Below are 16,468 nucleotides of genomic sequence, written 5' to 3'. Positions count from 1 at the left end.
GAATATAGCACATAATACCACAAGACATAAACTACATTTCATATACCAGTGCATGCCTTAAAATAACATTTATCCAAAAATTTTCAAGGTCATTAAGTACCACAAAATACTAAATACCTATTATCTAAAATGGCAGCTGAGACTTACCTCCATCTACGATGGCCTCGTACGATATCTCTAGCATAAGCCTCAGCTGTGGGTCCATGGTGTGGGCCTGTTTGGGATGCACACCAAAGAAGGCTGCATCAAATCTGTCGATTTCTTTTAGTTTTCCATTTCTTCGGGGAAGGCCATACAGACCTAGAATTTTAAAAAAGGAGGGAAAAAAGGAATCAAAGGTGCACTTTACTCGTCGCCCTAAGCCTGCTTGTGCTTTAGCACATGAATGAGAGTATTAGCTTGGTGCCAACAGAGAGAAGAGAGACGGGCCCTTCATAAGACCCAAAGCCAGACGGACAAGGAAAAGCACAGAACAGCAGCCAGGTAGGCAAGGAGACCAGCAGATGGAAGACACTACAAATACCAGGGTGGTCTTAAGGAAAGCATTATGATAAAAACCATGTTATTTAAGTCTGAATGTTACTTAAAAGTTATTTTAAATTATATAAAAATGATTCTAATTATTCAAACATACCTGGTTTCCACCGCCTGTCATCTTCTGTGACCATGTCCACTCCATTGAAAAGGTTCTGCCAGAATTCTTCCAAATTGTTTGACTCAGGAAGACGACCTGAAATTCCGGCTATAACAATATCCTCCATGTCTGGTTCGTTTTTCTTTGATTCTAAGGGGGAGAACAATAAAAGAAAGGAGTCAGTGAACAGACAACCTTGTAAAAACAGAAGGATTCTGTCAGCTTGATCTTCACTGGCATTATCAAGAACTGTGTGAATGTGAGTGTGTCATTCATTTTAAATCAGCGATCTGTGAGTTGGGGTCACTGAGTTGGTGGAAAATTGGGGATAGGCGGGAGAGTGTTCTCGGGGGGGAGTGGCCTGGAAAGCCGGACACTTTTGTTCGCCATTTCAGGGTCAGAGCACTCAAAGCGACAGAATGGATGGGATTCCTGTTCATTCTATTCAACCAAGAAGCTCTGACAAATACAAAGTATCCCTCTGTTCCACTTTCCTTGAAACACAAAGGAGGGTTCATTTTAATTTGGTGGACCACAGGAACTTCATTAAATATGCCAAAAGAGAAAATCAATTCATCTGACTGTACAGCATGCAATGTAGCAAAGCCATCTGATATCTTTACATCTCTACAAAGCAAGCAGAGTAACTTAAAATCAACCTCAAGTAAGTAAAGAAAATAACAAAAAATAAATAATATTTCTACGTAAGAAAATTAACTTAAAGATAAAGCTTGTAGGACCTCCCACGAGAGGGCGCACTACCAAAACAATAACACTCACGTGGTTTGATGACGCTAAGGAGGAGCGTGGAATGATGGGATTTGTGGTCTTCTACCCAACCGCTGTTGGCCATCAATCAGACGGAAAGATAAATCATGGATTTAACGGATGAGGTAAAGTTTTGTAAATGTTGTGTTTGATGTCATAATTTTCAAATGTGAGTTCAACGATTTGCGTGAGTAGTTTACGTACAAAGTCAATGCAAAGACGCAATCAGACTGTGGTGGTAATTATGTGGAAAATAATGTGTTTTTTGAACCACATAAACATATCATTACACAAAATAATGTTATTTTTAGCAACATCATATGACCCCTTTCATTTTAATTTTTGTTTCTCAATCAAAGCTATTACATAAATATAATGTATATTGTATGGTTTACTTACATATGTAAATGAAGATTTATAAAGAGTTTCTGCCTGTATTCTATCTGATCGTTATTGAGAAGTAATTTTAAAATTTTACCCAAAATGTGATATTCCCAGACTTATTAGGTCATGTTTTCTCGCCCTTTTTCCAAACCACGACAAATGCCAATCTCCCTTTTCGGCAGAAAGCAATATATCCGCTCAACCACTCGCAACACATTAATGGCGACGCTTTGAATACACAGAGCCGTAGATCAGTGACAAGCTACGCTAGATCGCGTTAATTAGATGAATCGCATTCGATTATGAATAAGATATTGTATAGCTTGTCAGTGTTAGTGTTTTTATTAATGCCAATATTGTTAAAACAGCACATAATGCTAACCAACCAAATGAATGTAACATGGCAAAGATGAATGCACTTTTGGAAGTTGAATGTAAGGGAAATGTCATTTTGGAATTTCTGTGGTCTAATGTGATGTTCATGAGGAAATTTTAATTTTACTGTTCCTTTGGCTCAGTGGTAGAACATTGCGTTAGCAGCGCAAAAGGTCATTGGTTCAATTCCCAGGGAACACACATACTGAAAATTTTTTTTAAAATGAGTACCCTGAATGCACTGAAAGTCGCTTTGGATAAAAGCGTTATTAATTTATAGCATTAAAAAGATGACCCGCTGAATTTATTTAGGAAGCGATGACTGATTAATGTATTTTTAGTCCAATGCCTGTATATAAGATTAGTACTGAGCAAGTTCAGAGGCTGTCATATGTGGATCAACTTACTATGTTGTGTATTTTCATCAGTTTCAAAATGAAAAATAACATTCATAGTGATTCAATGGAATTATTGCATTTTTAGGGAAAAAAAGTATCATGGATTTATTGCATTTTGGGATTTTTTATTTTATTTTATTTTTAAACCTGGATTTAAATGTTTAATGATCTAAAGATGCTATGTGACCGTTTGAAACAGAAAACTATGGTTTTCATGCCACATTCTTGGTAAAGAAAACACATTTTTACTCAGTATTTTATGATCAGTAGGAAGTGATGTCAAAGTCCTTTGAAATAACCTGACAGTGTGACAAGCCATTGAGAGGAAAAGGAACACTTAGCAAAAGTGGACAGCTAAGTCTGAGCGGAGGAATTAGGCTCTCTGTTGCCATAGTGACAACCGGAAGGAGTCTTTGCTGGGCCGGTGCTCATATGCATCAGCTTGTCTGTGAACGTGCATGTGTGCGAGTCACCTAAAGTACCATTAAATGCAACAGTACAATATAGACATGTCAAAAAGCAATCAATGATCTGAACACAACATAATGAAGCAGCTATACAGTAGACAGAACTACTGGCACCACAACAGCTATATAGATTGTAGTGAACCAGGCTACACCATCCTGGTTGGGATTACAGTAGTACTAGGAGCAAATTACTATTCTGATTGCTTGACATTTAACTACAAATACAACAACAACAACATCATGCTTGGCTGAAGCAGATTGAGAAAATAAACGGATTTCCAAATGGACTGTAATCTACCTGACCCAGATCCGAAGCAGCAGTTGTGCTAGTGATGTAGCGGACCGCTACGATTAACAAGCTCCCATGGTGCAGTGCTGTCATTAGCTGACGACAGTATTACAGTCGTAAAGTCCTTAAAACATCAGCCACACTCTTGCTGCTTAGACCATAAATAAGTACAATGAATTGCAAAAATTATTTGATAGATTAATTAATATTATTTCTGCATTCTGAGTTTTAGTAAATAAGAGAGAAGATAGTTAATTTGTGGGAGCCCTTATATGAACACAATACAGTAAACTGAATATATACTTTAATGTATACAGTTAACGAAAGAAAAGAATAAATAAAAAATATAAAATTATATACACATACACACACACACACACACACATATATACATATACACATATATATATATATATATATATATATATATATATATATAAATAAATAATAGATGACTAGGCTGAAACCCTGACAAGTCAATGATGATGTACACCGTAATAGAAACTAGACTACATGATATTCATATGGATAGGCTGACAAAAACTGCCCTAAAAGCATCTCCAATTTGCTCAAGGAGGTTTCACAGAGTGACAAATTCCACAGTGACTCCACAATTCGCCATGATACTTTTCCACATCTCAGCATATTACATTATCGTTAGGTTTAATATCCATTCGCTACCTTTTCTGTGTATAAACAGAAAGATTCAAAGCATAATGCTATTTCTCTTAGGCAAAAATGCCTCGTAGTGTAATCACACAGAAATAGCGTGAGATGCTGTCATCCCATGCTGCCATTGCAGCCGCCATTCCGCCAACTAAACGTTTAACGTTACTCACATCAGGTCAAGAGTGCTGGTTACCTTTATTCAGAAGTGAGGAGGAATTCTTCGGTTGAATATTTTTTTTTTTTACAGTCTATGGTTGAAATCTACAGTCTATGGTTGAAATTAGTGATGGGAAAATTTGAGACTCATTTTGCGAATCGGTTCTTTTGAACAGGTATACAAAGTGATTCTGCAATTATTTTACGTCATGACGTTAATCAACATCTTTATCCCGTTCACCGCATTACAAACTAAATTAATTTACTTATCTTGGGTTAAAATAAAATACTGTATGCAGAGTCCCCCCGTCCATATATTAATATACATTTTGCCTCATCGATAATATCCTCGATTCACTCTGAATGCGTTTGACTCTCATTTCAAAGAGTCAGCGATTCACCTAAGATTCGAAGCTGAGGCTGTTTCGTGATTCACTGAAAAGACACGACTCACAAGAACAATTCGTTTCGTTTGTGTTATTATTTCTCTTCCCTGCTTGTTACAAAAAAAAAAAAATATATCGTTGTTGTTTGTTATGCCTGAAATGTCACCTTTACTACGCCAGTCTACATCTGGTTAAACTACAGATCCAGAACTGGCACGATTAATAAGATGTACGCTTACCTGGATGTGGCTGCAGTTTAACGCGGTGTTACACGCAGATCCTTTGGGATAGAGTCGACTTATTTATTCCTCTAACGTTAATTCTTTGTCGGCTCCCGGTGCAGACTGAAGGGTTTCGTGATCCCCCCCCTTTGGCCAAGCCCTAGAAATTACTCTCGCTCTTCTGAGTCCCTGTGTCTGTTTCATTTAAATGTCTGACATCCTCGATGGCCACGCCACATGGGCTGACAGTTTGGCTGTGAAGTGCAGTCCAATGAGAGAGGAGGCTGGGCTGTAGACGCAGCCAGTGATGGGCTGATTTTCTACCGCCGCAGAGAGAGAGAGAGAAAAAAAATTCTATTAAGACCGGGTTACTAGAGTTCATACCGGTATGATCACATGTACAACAGCTAACATTTCTGCTTTTACGGGTATGGGTATGAGCAAGTTCAAGTTCAAGTTCAAGTTGACCCGGGTCGAGTGTCTGCGGTTTGCAAACAATGTGAAATTGGGTCAATTTAGCACGCAACACTGAATTTCTATTAAATCTTAGCATCGATATTTTATCTGTCATAATATGAGTTACTTGTTTAAACATAAGGGAGGGCATCAGGTATTACAATCACTGGTTATATTTAGCTTTAATTTCTAGTCTGTTTAAATATTTATACAATTTCCTAAATACAAATTTAAATAAGCAGAGAAAATCAGTGTGCTTTTTTTGTTGGATAACACAAAAGTGGCACATTAATACGCCATTTGGCTTTTTTATGCTATAGGATCCAATCTAAAATTGAGCAGACATATATGCACTCTATAAATCCGGGGTGGAAAAATACTGAGTACATTGTTTAAAATTATGTTCGTTTAATACATATTGTATTGATGTAACTGTTGGTTAGATGCAGTAGTAGCAGCAGCACATGAATGCAGCACACAGATTGTGTTGTAGCAGGTGTCTATAGGCGGCGCTGTGGAGCTCTGGAAACACGTGAGAGACACAGGGGATGCAATTTTGACGGTTTCCAGTGGAAAGGAATTCACCAATCAGTGAGCGGAGGTGTGTAGAACCACCCAATCAGAATGAATGCAAGGGTGTTGCTAGGAGATAGGGTGATGTCAGGACAATGTTGTGGGAGGAGTGGAATCCTACACCTGCTGAGGCTGTGATGTCATCATGAGGGAGGGGCTGGACAGCGCTGGGTTACTGCAGTTCAATCTACAAGAGCCATAACACAGAATGTGAAATGTCATCTTATCAATCCCATTATAAAAATATTAATTTCACGCACATTCTGTATGAATTCTGTAAAGGGAAAATCGAACCAAATGTTTGTGTGCCTTTTTAAATGTTTACTGAGAAATTGAAACTACATTATCTGTAAACCAGAGCAGCTATTATCATAGGTGCTGCTTATTATTATAAAAGGCTCACATGTCTATTGGTCAAATTATGCAATAATTTATTAGAACATTTACAAAAGGTACAGATTATATATATATATATATATATATATATATATATATATATATATATATATATATATATATATATATAAATCTTGCATGATGCAAAGGGAACAAATAAAAATGTGTCACTTCAAATAAGATAGTTCTTTAAATGGAGAGGCCCCAACATTTTTTCAATTTTTGTTGTAATTAAAAAAATGTCTCATTTCCAGCAGGATGTGTCTTTTTTTATAGCAGGTGCAAATTTATTATGACTTTATTATGTTTCTTCTTTTCCCAGAGTGATGCTTTCATACCCTCCACACTGACCAGTAGAGCAAGAAACTGATTAGTATCTGTGTGTCCTCTGCTTGCTGTAGCCACTCTTCCTGAGAGCACAAAATTATGAGGGTTTATATCCTCGTTTTAAAATTGTAAATCCCATGTAATGTGGTGGCTTCATGTCAGTATCACACAGTACCTAAAGGCATCTTTATTGTGATCTTGAAAAAAGCACCTACAATAAGAATGTAAATGAGAAATTAGATCACTTTGTCTGGATCGATTAAGTTATTTTAGGAGCTTGAGTTCTGCAAGTGGACGTCGCTTGATTGTGCCATCCCAAAGAAGCACAAAGTCACTTTTACAGACTTTTACATTAAATGTTCCCTCCTGGTGGAATGACCTCCCCAACTCAATCCGAGCAGCTGAGTCCTTAGCCATTTTCAAGAATCGGCTTAAAACCCATCTCTTCCATCTTTATTTGACCCCCTAACTTTATCACTCACTATTATACACTATTCTATATATATCTATATATCTATATTATATATATATATATAAACTAAATAAAAAATTCTAACTACCTTTCTAATGTTTTTGTATTCTATTTTTCTTTTAAATTATTATACAATTATAAAAAACCTCTAACATTAGCTTGCTCTTTTCTTTTCTATTCTATCTGTTTTCTTTTTATATATTATATTATTTATAAACCCTTGCTACGTATACTGTGTTTATGCTAACTGAGACTTGTTATAGCACTTATATATCATTGCTCTTTTGTTGTTTTTGATCGCTTCCATTGCCCTCACTTGTAAGTCGCTTTGGATAGAAGCGCCTGCTAAATGACTATATATAAATGTAAAACACTGTATATGACTTAAATACACCTTTAGTATAATAAATTACTTTTAATTGAAAATAATAAATGTTCTGTTTTTGGTGGTGCTTAAAGTAATAAAAAGTGGTGTACCCTTTTAGAAAAAGGCAAGGCAGGTTTGAAAACATTTTTAGTACATTTAATGATTAATGGAGCGTGTAAATCAATCAAGAAAAGACCAATACAAAGTTCACATTCCTAAGAATTTGTGTTCTGATGTGTGTGTTTAAAATTAAATGTCTCCTATTTGTCATTGACCCAAATAGAGGTCAACGGCACTTGTAATCAGATAGTAGCATCTTTAATCTTTCTGACAAAGGTGAAAAATCAAAACTCTTTACCTGTGCATGTGACTGATGCTGAAATGCTCTCTAAGTAAACATAATTTGATATTTGGACTAAATGATGTACTATGAATAAACACTGACACTGAACCTTTGGTTGCATGATCGCAGAGTTGACATTTCAAGGACCTGTTTCAATGCCAATGTTTTCAAATGAGGCAATTTTTAGTCAAGTGGACTTAGTTTTTAATTTATTGAAGACATTTTGCCACTCCTCTAAATGGCTTCATCACCGGTCTGATGAAACAGATGTACCATCATGAAAGCTACTGTAAGAAATACAAAGTCCAAAGAGAACTACAGATATTACAAAATTTGCCTACATAGACTATTCTCATTCAAAATCAACCTGTCAGAATGGATCTTTATTTCATGCCAGTATAAGATAATGTCTATTGAAGAAACAAGGGTAAAATATGGCCTGACTGGTTAAACATTTTTTAATGGCTCTATGGTCCAATCAGCATTATGAACATAGATAAATTTAATTTGGCCTTGAGTCCAGTCATGCATCTCTGTCGTGATTCCCCCAATATACAAAGCAATTCTGATCAAATCTGACCCTTTGTCTTGACAAATCAAGTTACGAAATTTCATACGCATATCCTTCTATAAATGATATGAAGTTTAGTATTGAGAGGAGAACTACAAAGGAAGTTGCTTGATCATTTTTTAAGCTAACTGATTTAGTATATTCTTGCAGTTAAATGTCTTAAGTCTGGCTGTATAGGAGACACAATACAACACTTCTGTGATTAAATATAAATGTAAATATAAAACCTTTGTCTTAACTGTAACTTGAAGAAACCTCAATCAAGCATCTTCCACACGTTCTTTACTGCCCACACACTTGAGGAAGGAACTTAAACAATGAAACAAGAACAAAAGACTCACACTGTTTATAACCAATGTTCAAAAATGTGGGTACAGTAAGATCTTATGCACGAAGACTGCATTTGTTTAATCATAAATAAAGTGAAAACTCTGATTGGAGGCTCCCATGGGTTTACGGTTCTGTGTTTGTCTGAACTCTCACTCTCAGAGAACTGGGGACAGACTAGAATTTTCATTATTATTATTCTGATCTCTTTGTGCATATTGTAACTGTAAGAATGAGAATTAAAATGAATGTATTTAAATTTCATGCTAGCGTGACCATAATTAACCTGACAAGGGAGTGATCGCTGACCTTTGCCATGCTCCAGTGGCCTTGACAAAGAATAGCATTGCATAAAAGCGATGTCTGAAATATCACATCAGTACATATACAGGGGCCAAACGGATTAGTATGATGAAATATATTCTTAGTATCAATACAGAGAGCATGCTTTGTCTGAACAAAGTCTCTCTCATGCAGGAGTCACCTGAGTGGTTAGCTTGTACTATAGCTGTTCCAGGGTAAATAAGCGGCTCTCTGATTGCACCCCATGCTCAGATTGAGAGGGGTCTTTCCCCCCCCCCCCCAGACTGTGCACTAGGTCAGTTGGTTTGAGAATGACTTTTGAGTGCTGTGGCACTAAGAAAAACTACATTTTGCTAGTAAATTCAACAAACAATTACAAAGAAACAACAATAAACACATTGAAATTCTTGTAAAACATACTTGAATAATTTTGATTTATTTACACCTTATTTAAAAGCTTTAGATGGCACATTTTGGAGAGAAAAACAGGTCAATTTCACATAAAGGTGATTGTTTGCATCCCTTATGTTCATATTTCCATAACTTAAATTCCAATTTTGTCTGTAATTGAACAGGATATAACAAACTGAGGAAATATTTGGAAGTGTTGATATTCAGCAATGATTTGCCAGTGAATGACTTCTCAATGAGTTGTATAACCAATTTGAAGCAAGACAAAACACACAAAGCATGGAGAATTTCCGGGACAAATAAGCTTAGGGCTCTCTATTGAGAATCAAAGCAAGGCTTCTTTAATCCCTTGGTAAAAACATGGATCAGTCTATTGTGACGGGGCAATGGCATAAAAATGAGTGGTGAATTATGGTTGTTAACCCCATGTGCCCTTTTCACCAAGTAAAAGAATAGATTTCCTTATATCCCTCTTGAGCCAGAGAAAATTCCTTATATAATTCAAAAAATTTGGAAATTGAACATTTCCTGTTCCTTCTTGATGAAAATACAACTGAAACCAATTGTTATTCTTCAAAAGCAATACTAACCCTCTAGTCCTGCTTCTATCAACTGTGCCCGGAGCCTGTTGCCCATTTCAATGAGTTGCCATTTGTCCTGACTGAGGCTGGTGATCAATAGTGAAGCCTGTTTGAGCTTTTACTGAAGCGTAGCAACATGACCCACAGCGCCTCATCTGGCTGAACTCTGCAGCAACCACAGCTGCTGTCTAGGGACAAGTTCTCCTCCGGATATACATTCTAAAACATACTTCTGATAAGAGACAATTCATGTCAGTAATAGGTAAGTGGCACAGTAATGACATATAATACACACTACTAGATTTGTTCATAAGTATTATTAGATACTTGATTTTTTTGTATTCCTGATTATGGACAAGGGGCTCTCTCCTGCTTGCGAGGTCAACCTTCAGTGCTGAAACCTAGCCACATATACACTGTAGTTAAATAAAGACATTCAATTATATTAATGTATGTCTCTTTAAGACACAAATATCATGCCTTTATTTGCAAAGATATTTACAAGAAAGTATTGTTTAAAGTAAAATTCTTTATATTTAAAACTTGCCTCGTTGCCAAGTGCAACACTCTCCAGGTTGTGTTTTTTGTTACTCTTTATGCTCTCATCTCACTTCTTTCAACTCCAGCTCTTTGCTTAAGCCTTGCTTCTTCAGCTGCTGCTGCCCTCTTGAGATTTTCCAGCTCCAGTCGTAAACTCCCATTCTCCATGTATTTTGAGTGACACTGGAGAAATATTACCATATATACAGTATGTATTCAACTTTCCTTCTAACTCATCATGAAATGCCAGAAGAGCATACTTATTAGAAAAAAAGCATCAGGGATTGCACATCATGTAAACTTGCTCTGCGCTAACTGGTGTGTGTTTGTGTGTTAGCGATTTACATTTTTTAGCTGTTAACATTTTTCCATCTAAACAAGAATTACATTATATTATATCTTTTAATTATTAGACGCCTGGGACAGGGACTAAAATCATTACCTGCTGGCTAAGCTGTTCCACAGAAGACTCCCAATGAGCCAGCCTCACTTCCTGTTTCTTTAGAGCAGCGATAAATGTTACTTTCTCCACTCGCAGCCCACCTGCAGACACTCTTCTTTAGAACACTGTGCTCCTACCAAATTCTGAGTGAGGCACAGAAAACCCACTTTTTTTAAATAAATATCACCAATCCACAGTATTACACAACAAGAATTTTGAATCACCTATGGTCTCATTAAGTGATCTAATGTGGTTTTGCATTGTCAGGGGAAATTGTTCACATGTTTTGCAAGAGTCCTCTAACTGCTCCTCAAGATCATCATATTTGGCCCTAAGCTCCAGTATCTCTTATTCCCAAATCCGACTTTAGTCTGTAGTCCCTGAAACAGACAAAATAACTGTCATACAACAGGGCAGAGGTTACATTTCCTGAGCCTTTTTTTGTAATTTTTTCACATTATTGTCCTATTATTTATGCTTGCTTTTACAAAGTAGAAGACAGTTATACTACCCAGAATATTCTTTTAAATATGGCACATGGGGATCATTATTTCCCAACAAGTAGGGGGATAAATGCAGACATTTCTGAAAGTGTTGAAAATATGTCACAAAAGTAATAAAATATACATTTAAGTTTCTTTTAAGACTCTCTTGTACCTGCAGTGCTGGGCTCTGGATTTATGGTCTGACTCTTAGCTATAGACATCTGCTGGCTCAGGTTCTCCATCTCTTTCCTCATTTGAGCCACCACTGCTCTTGGAGCACTGTTTTGCTGCTAGAGTTTCTTGATTTCCTCTGATAGGAAACTACTGCAGATACCTGCAGATGAATTTCACACAGTTTTTTGTTATGTAAGAAAGTAATGAAACAATAAAATTATTGTATAAGCCAATTAGCAACCACTAGATGGAGGCAGGAGATTGTGGCATTCTGACACACTTTTAAAGATCTGAATTAGTCAACAAGCTATTACAGGACAGATCACACACCACAAACATCATAATATGTTTGCTATTAAGATACATATTACTTTATGGTCAGACAATTTAAAGTGCTGATGTATTAGCTAATTTATATTGTGCTGAATATATGGATACCTGGTGTTATGGAATGGAACCACTGATCTATATTCTCTATTATAGATCAGTGGATATAACCTTTCCTTGGACATAATGTCCAGGGAGACTGAAAAATTTCACAACAACATTTTATAAGCGGCCAAGCATCTTCTGCTGATGTGCTGTTTAAAGTCTCGTAAATGTTTCATTCTAAATTACATACCAAACAGCTGGCAAGGCAAGTATAAACAGCGTAATGTGACATATATCTTCAGAATAGCTGTAATAGCATTGCACCAAGTGGATTTTATCTATAATTCTAATTAATGAATGGAAGAGCAGGTCTTCGATTAAATAAATTATGTGGATGTTGACAATGTCTGCTGTTTTATATAAATAGAAAAGATTCATTTTCTAAGCAAGTAGACTGACAATCCATAAAGGGCAAGTTAGGGTCAGATGATTCACTTCATTTGCTGTGTGACTCCTACTATTCAGACAGTTTGGCATCTCCTACTATTCATGAGTTTGGCATGGCCAGAGAACTGCTGGACGAGACACCCACCAGATCATTAGCTGTCATCATACAACTTGTGTTTGTTTTACTAAAGAACATTGTAAATGGTAACAGGTTCCTTCACAGTATTACATTTCAGTCTGAATGGTGTAACAGAGAAAGATGTGTGTGGTCTAACCTGAATTCCTGTTAGTGCCGGTTTGGTTCCACGTAATGCCTGATCTCGCTCTGTGTCCTGTAACTCTCGCTTCTTCTCTCTCAGCTCAGCAGTAATCTTAGGGCACATACCAAAATATAAATCATTACGTCCTTCTACAGGACAACCTTATGAAGTCCAGAAGCTTGTGGGAAACACTAACTGATTAGAAAATATAGGCCACAAATATATATTATTTAATTTATTAGCTGCAGGACATTATGATGTTGGAAAGATCATCTTTATGAGCTGAACACACATGAAAGCCATTACAAAGTCGCAATTATGGGTGGGAAACTAAAAACGTTCTTTGAGCCCAGAGGATCCTATAGGGGATGTGTCAGTGAATAAACATTGCTGGATGCAATGGATGCAGCACCTAAACTAACAACAATACATTTATTTAAATTAATGATTTTTTTTATTTTTTTTTATAAACTGTGTTCCTGTGGCTCAAGTGGAAGAGCATTGCGTTAGCAGTGCAAGGTTGTGGGTTCGATTCCCAGGGAACACATGTTAGGTAAAAACTGTTGCACTGTAAGTCGCTTTGGATAAAAGCATCTGCTAAATGCATAAATGTAAATGTAAAACAATCTAATTTGCATGTACAAATAAACCAGTATTGTATAATTAGGATGGAATAAATAGCAAATAGCGATTCAATCTACAGCACTTTCATAAATAAAGTTTATCTTTAAAAACACTGATTAATTAACACTGTTATAAGTAATCTTAGATTTTTATATTGATATAAATTTTATAGTGTATATTATAATTTCAATGTGTTTAAGTATTCATTAATTTATTTTGAACAGTAGTACAGGATTTGATATCAGACATTCAGACATTGGATATTATGGACATTTATTGGTCAAACAAATAAATAAATAAATGTATCCGCCAGAATTTGTATACTGGTGCTTCCACAGTACAATGCAGTTAAACAATTTAGATGTAGTGTAAAAGGTATGCAATTATTATTTTCCTGTGACCCCCCTCACCTTCCTATATCCTCTTTACACCTTTCCAGCTCTGCTCTCACTTTGGCTTCCCTCTCTCCTGCAGAATGCAGCTCTGTATCCATGGCAACATTTTCTTTGAAGATCTGTGTGATGTAAGTATCCCAGCCAGATCCAGTTGTTTTCATCTGCAGTCTGAGCCTTCGGTATCAAATAAGAGAATCAAATCTAAAGCAGATCTGGATACAGCTGTGGTAACAAACACAATTTAGTCATCAGCAGGAGTCTCATAATGCATCTCCCTTCCATATACACAAACGGACCATTTCAAATTTCATGAAAAATGTAAATCTGTTAGCTAAGAATATGTTCTCCAAACAGCGGAAGTATTTCTTGGCTAGTAAAAATTAACCATAGAACTTTTCTGTGAATATTAATTTCGATATTGTGTTCTTACTCTTGTATCTGCAGGCCTCAGTGATGAAGGTCATCCATATAGCTCTTTTCTCGCCTCTCCTGTTCCAGAATCATCATGTCCAGTTGGGCTTGCAATTCTGAAATCTCTTGGAGTTCTCTGGCATAAGCCTCTCTCATGAGAACCAACGCATCCTCTTTCTCCCCAGCTCTGCATGTCTGCATATATCAATTTTCTAAACATCCAAAGCAAGACCAGCAAGACATGCTGACCTACGAGTAATCTGAGCTATGCATATTAAAAAGAGAGGTTCATGACCTCAACTGTTTTTCATTCGTCATTAGGATCTACAAATATTCATGCCATTTTCATGTACTGTATCTTTATGTGCAACAAACTGGATTTAACAGGGGTATTACCTAATTCCTGCTGTAGGCTTCTTGCTCTTTGTTTTATAATTGTTCTCCATTTGTTTTAGTTTGTCTTCAAACTCTTTTATCCTGTAGAACAGCAATCATGATCTTCTTCCAAAATTCAAAAATAAATGCTTTTTAGCACACAATTTACCAGTTTATCTGGAGTCTTCCATTGCAGTGATGTTTAGTCAGCAATCTCTGCACTGGATCTCTTTTTGAGCCTGCTGTAGTTCTTCAGAGGCCTGCAGGGCTTCAGTGGCCTGACTGTAAGCTTTGGCGTGGACCTCCAGCTCTTAGCTCAATACCTTTTTCTGGACGATTTAAAATTATTAATAAACTGAAAAATTATCCATGCAGAAGATCACTCATACCAGAGTTATAATACTGCCAAAAGTATACCAGAACATTACATCTATATGTGCTCTCCAACAGCTTCTTCTGCTCTAGAAACGCTTTCCAAACTAGGTTGGAACTTGGCTGTGGTAATGGGCTTTCTGCTGTATGAGTTCAGGCACTGACATTAAGGTAATGGGGCCTAGGTCCTGGTCAGCATTCCAATACTTCATTCATGTCGACACTTCAATTTATCAACATACAGTACTTTCGGTCATGTAGTGTCTAAAGCAATGGTTCGTAACCAGGAGGCAAAGCTGACAACCACTGGTCTAAATGGGCCGGACTTCCAATTTAAAGTTTAGAATAGGTTTGATGTGGTATTGGTCTTACTTCGAGTTCATGTGAGAGAAGAATCACACTGTTTATTCCATCCCGCTTTCTCATGTCACTGTCAAAATCTGCCATCATTTCATGTTTGCAATTTATAAGATTCACCGTATTTAATTGATATGATTTAAACTAATGCAGACAAAAAGAGATTTACATAACACTTGTATGCCTGTGCTTAAACAACACTCAAATGTCAAAAGTCAAGCGAAAACAACACCGAAGACTGAGCAATAATCTATTTTTGAAATGACCTACACCTTAAATAGCTTTCGTTCACCTACATTATCGGTGATCCTTCACAGCCTTATCATTTTACTTTACAGACTGAGTGAGGTGAGGATTGTTTTAGCGATTATTTGACATAGCTCAATGACTAAGAACTCCTGCCAGCTGGAATCCCTTTAGGTCAGTGGTTTTGCTTTAAATAACACACAATGTCCTGGCATTAATCCCAGGACATCCACTTTGCGGACTCATTTTTAGACTAGAAAAAGCATCATAACTGGAAATATCCAAGACAACTAAGATATTAAAGCTTTAGATCTTGTAACTTAAATTTAGGAATGGGCTATAATAGATGTCTAGTCATTTAATCAAGTCACTGTATTTTTTTTATTCTGTGGCTGTGAAGTGAAGTGTGTTTCAGCCACCTATTTGCAGACAGACGTCTTTATCCATTACAGTACATCTTGCAGTGTTTTGAAATGTCCTGTGCCGCCGGCATTGTAACATATCTAGTTAAATATAGTCCAGCTTATTTAAACATACAACCTCCTGTGTTTTTGAACACAACATATGTGTCCTATAAATCTTGCGGGTTGCACCATACCTGTTTCTGCAGTGCCAGCTCACCCTAGGACTCTCGAATTCGCCGCTGGAGATCCCGTTTCAATGTTTCATTCTCCTCCCTGAGTTTCTGCATCTCATTTTCCATCATGCTAAAAAGCCAGAACAAATGTCATCAAAATTCCACAAAAGCTAGTTTAAATCAGTGTGGATGACCAAACACAGATGATCCTGAGAAACAAAGCCATAACTGGACTTTTTTCAAATTTGACTCTACGCTCGACTCCCCTCCTCTGATATGGCACTTCTATGTCCTCCTTCTATCTGCTCCTCCAGGGCATGCTGAAGTCTTTGTCCCTCTCCTCCAACACATGTAGATTATACTTGAAGTAATCTCGCAAGCATAGGAAATGCTCCCTCTGGGTGGATAGCTCTGATGTGGCTTCATTTAGAGCGGTCTCATTGTCGATTCTGTAAAGCCTGAAGTTCTTTCCATTCTTTACAAGACAATTGGGCTCTAGCTCCACAGCTTCCTGCAT

General features: G+C 36.8%; 1 protein-coding gene and 1 pseudogene across 1 annotated transcript in view; both read right to left on the bottom strand.

The window, feature by feature from the left end:
* Positions 1–4,940, bottom strand: part of LOC113055967 (fatty acid synthase-like) — a 24,303-nt gene extending 19,363 nt beyond the window's left edge. Inside the window, exons 1-3 of the mRNA XM_026222372.1 lie at positions 4,766–4,940; positions 635–784; positions 148–300 (exon numbers count right to left, since the gene is read on the bottom strand). Coding sequence (XP_026078157.1) covers positions 148–300; positions 635–761 — 280 coding nt within the window. The 5' untranslated portion in view covers positions 762–784; positions 4,766–4,940. The remainder of the gene's footprint in view (positions 1–147; positions 301–634; positions 785–4,765) is intronic.
* LOC113056481 (protein CROWDED NUCLEI 3-like) lies at positions 4,766–16,468 on the bottom strand (annotated as a pseudogene).

Source organism: Carassius auratus, chromosome 37 (genome assembly GCF_003368295.1).
Source record: "Carassius auratus strain Wakin chromosome 37, ASM336829v1, whole genome shotgun sequence".
Taxonomy (NCBI): Eukaryota; Metazoa; Chordata; class Actinopteri; order Cypriniformes; family Cyprinidae; genus Carassius; species Carassius auratus.
Note: the sequence above shows the minus strand (reverse complement) of the source record. Positions and strands in the feature narration are given on the sequence as shown.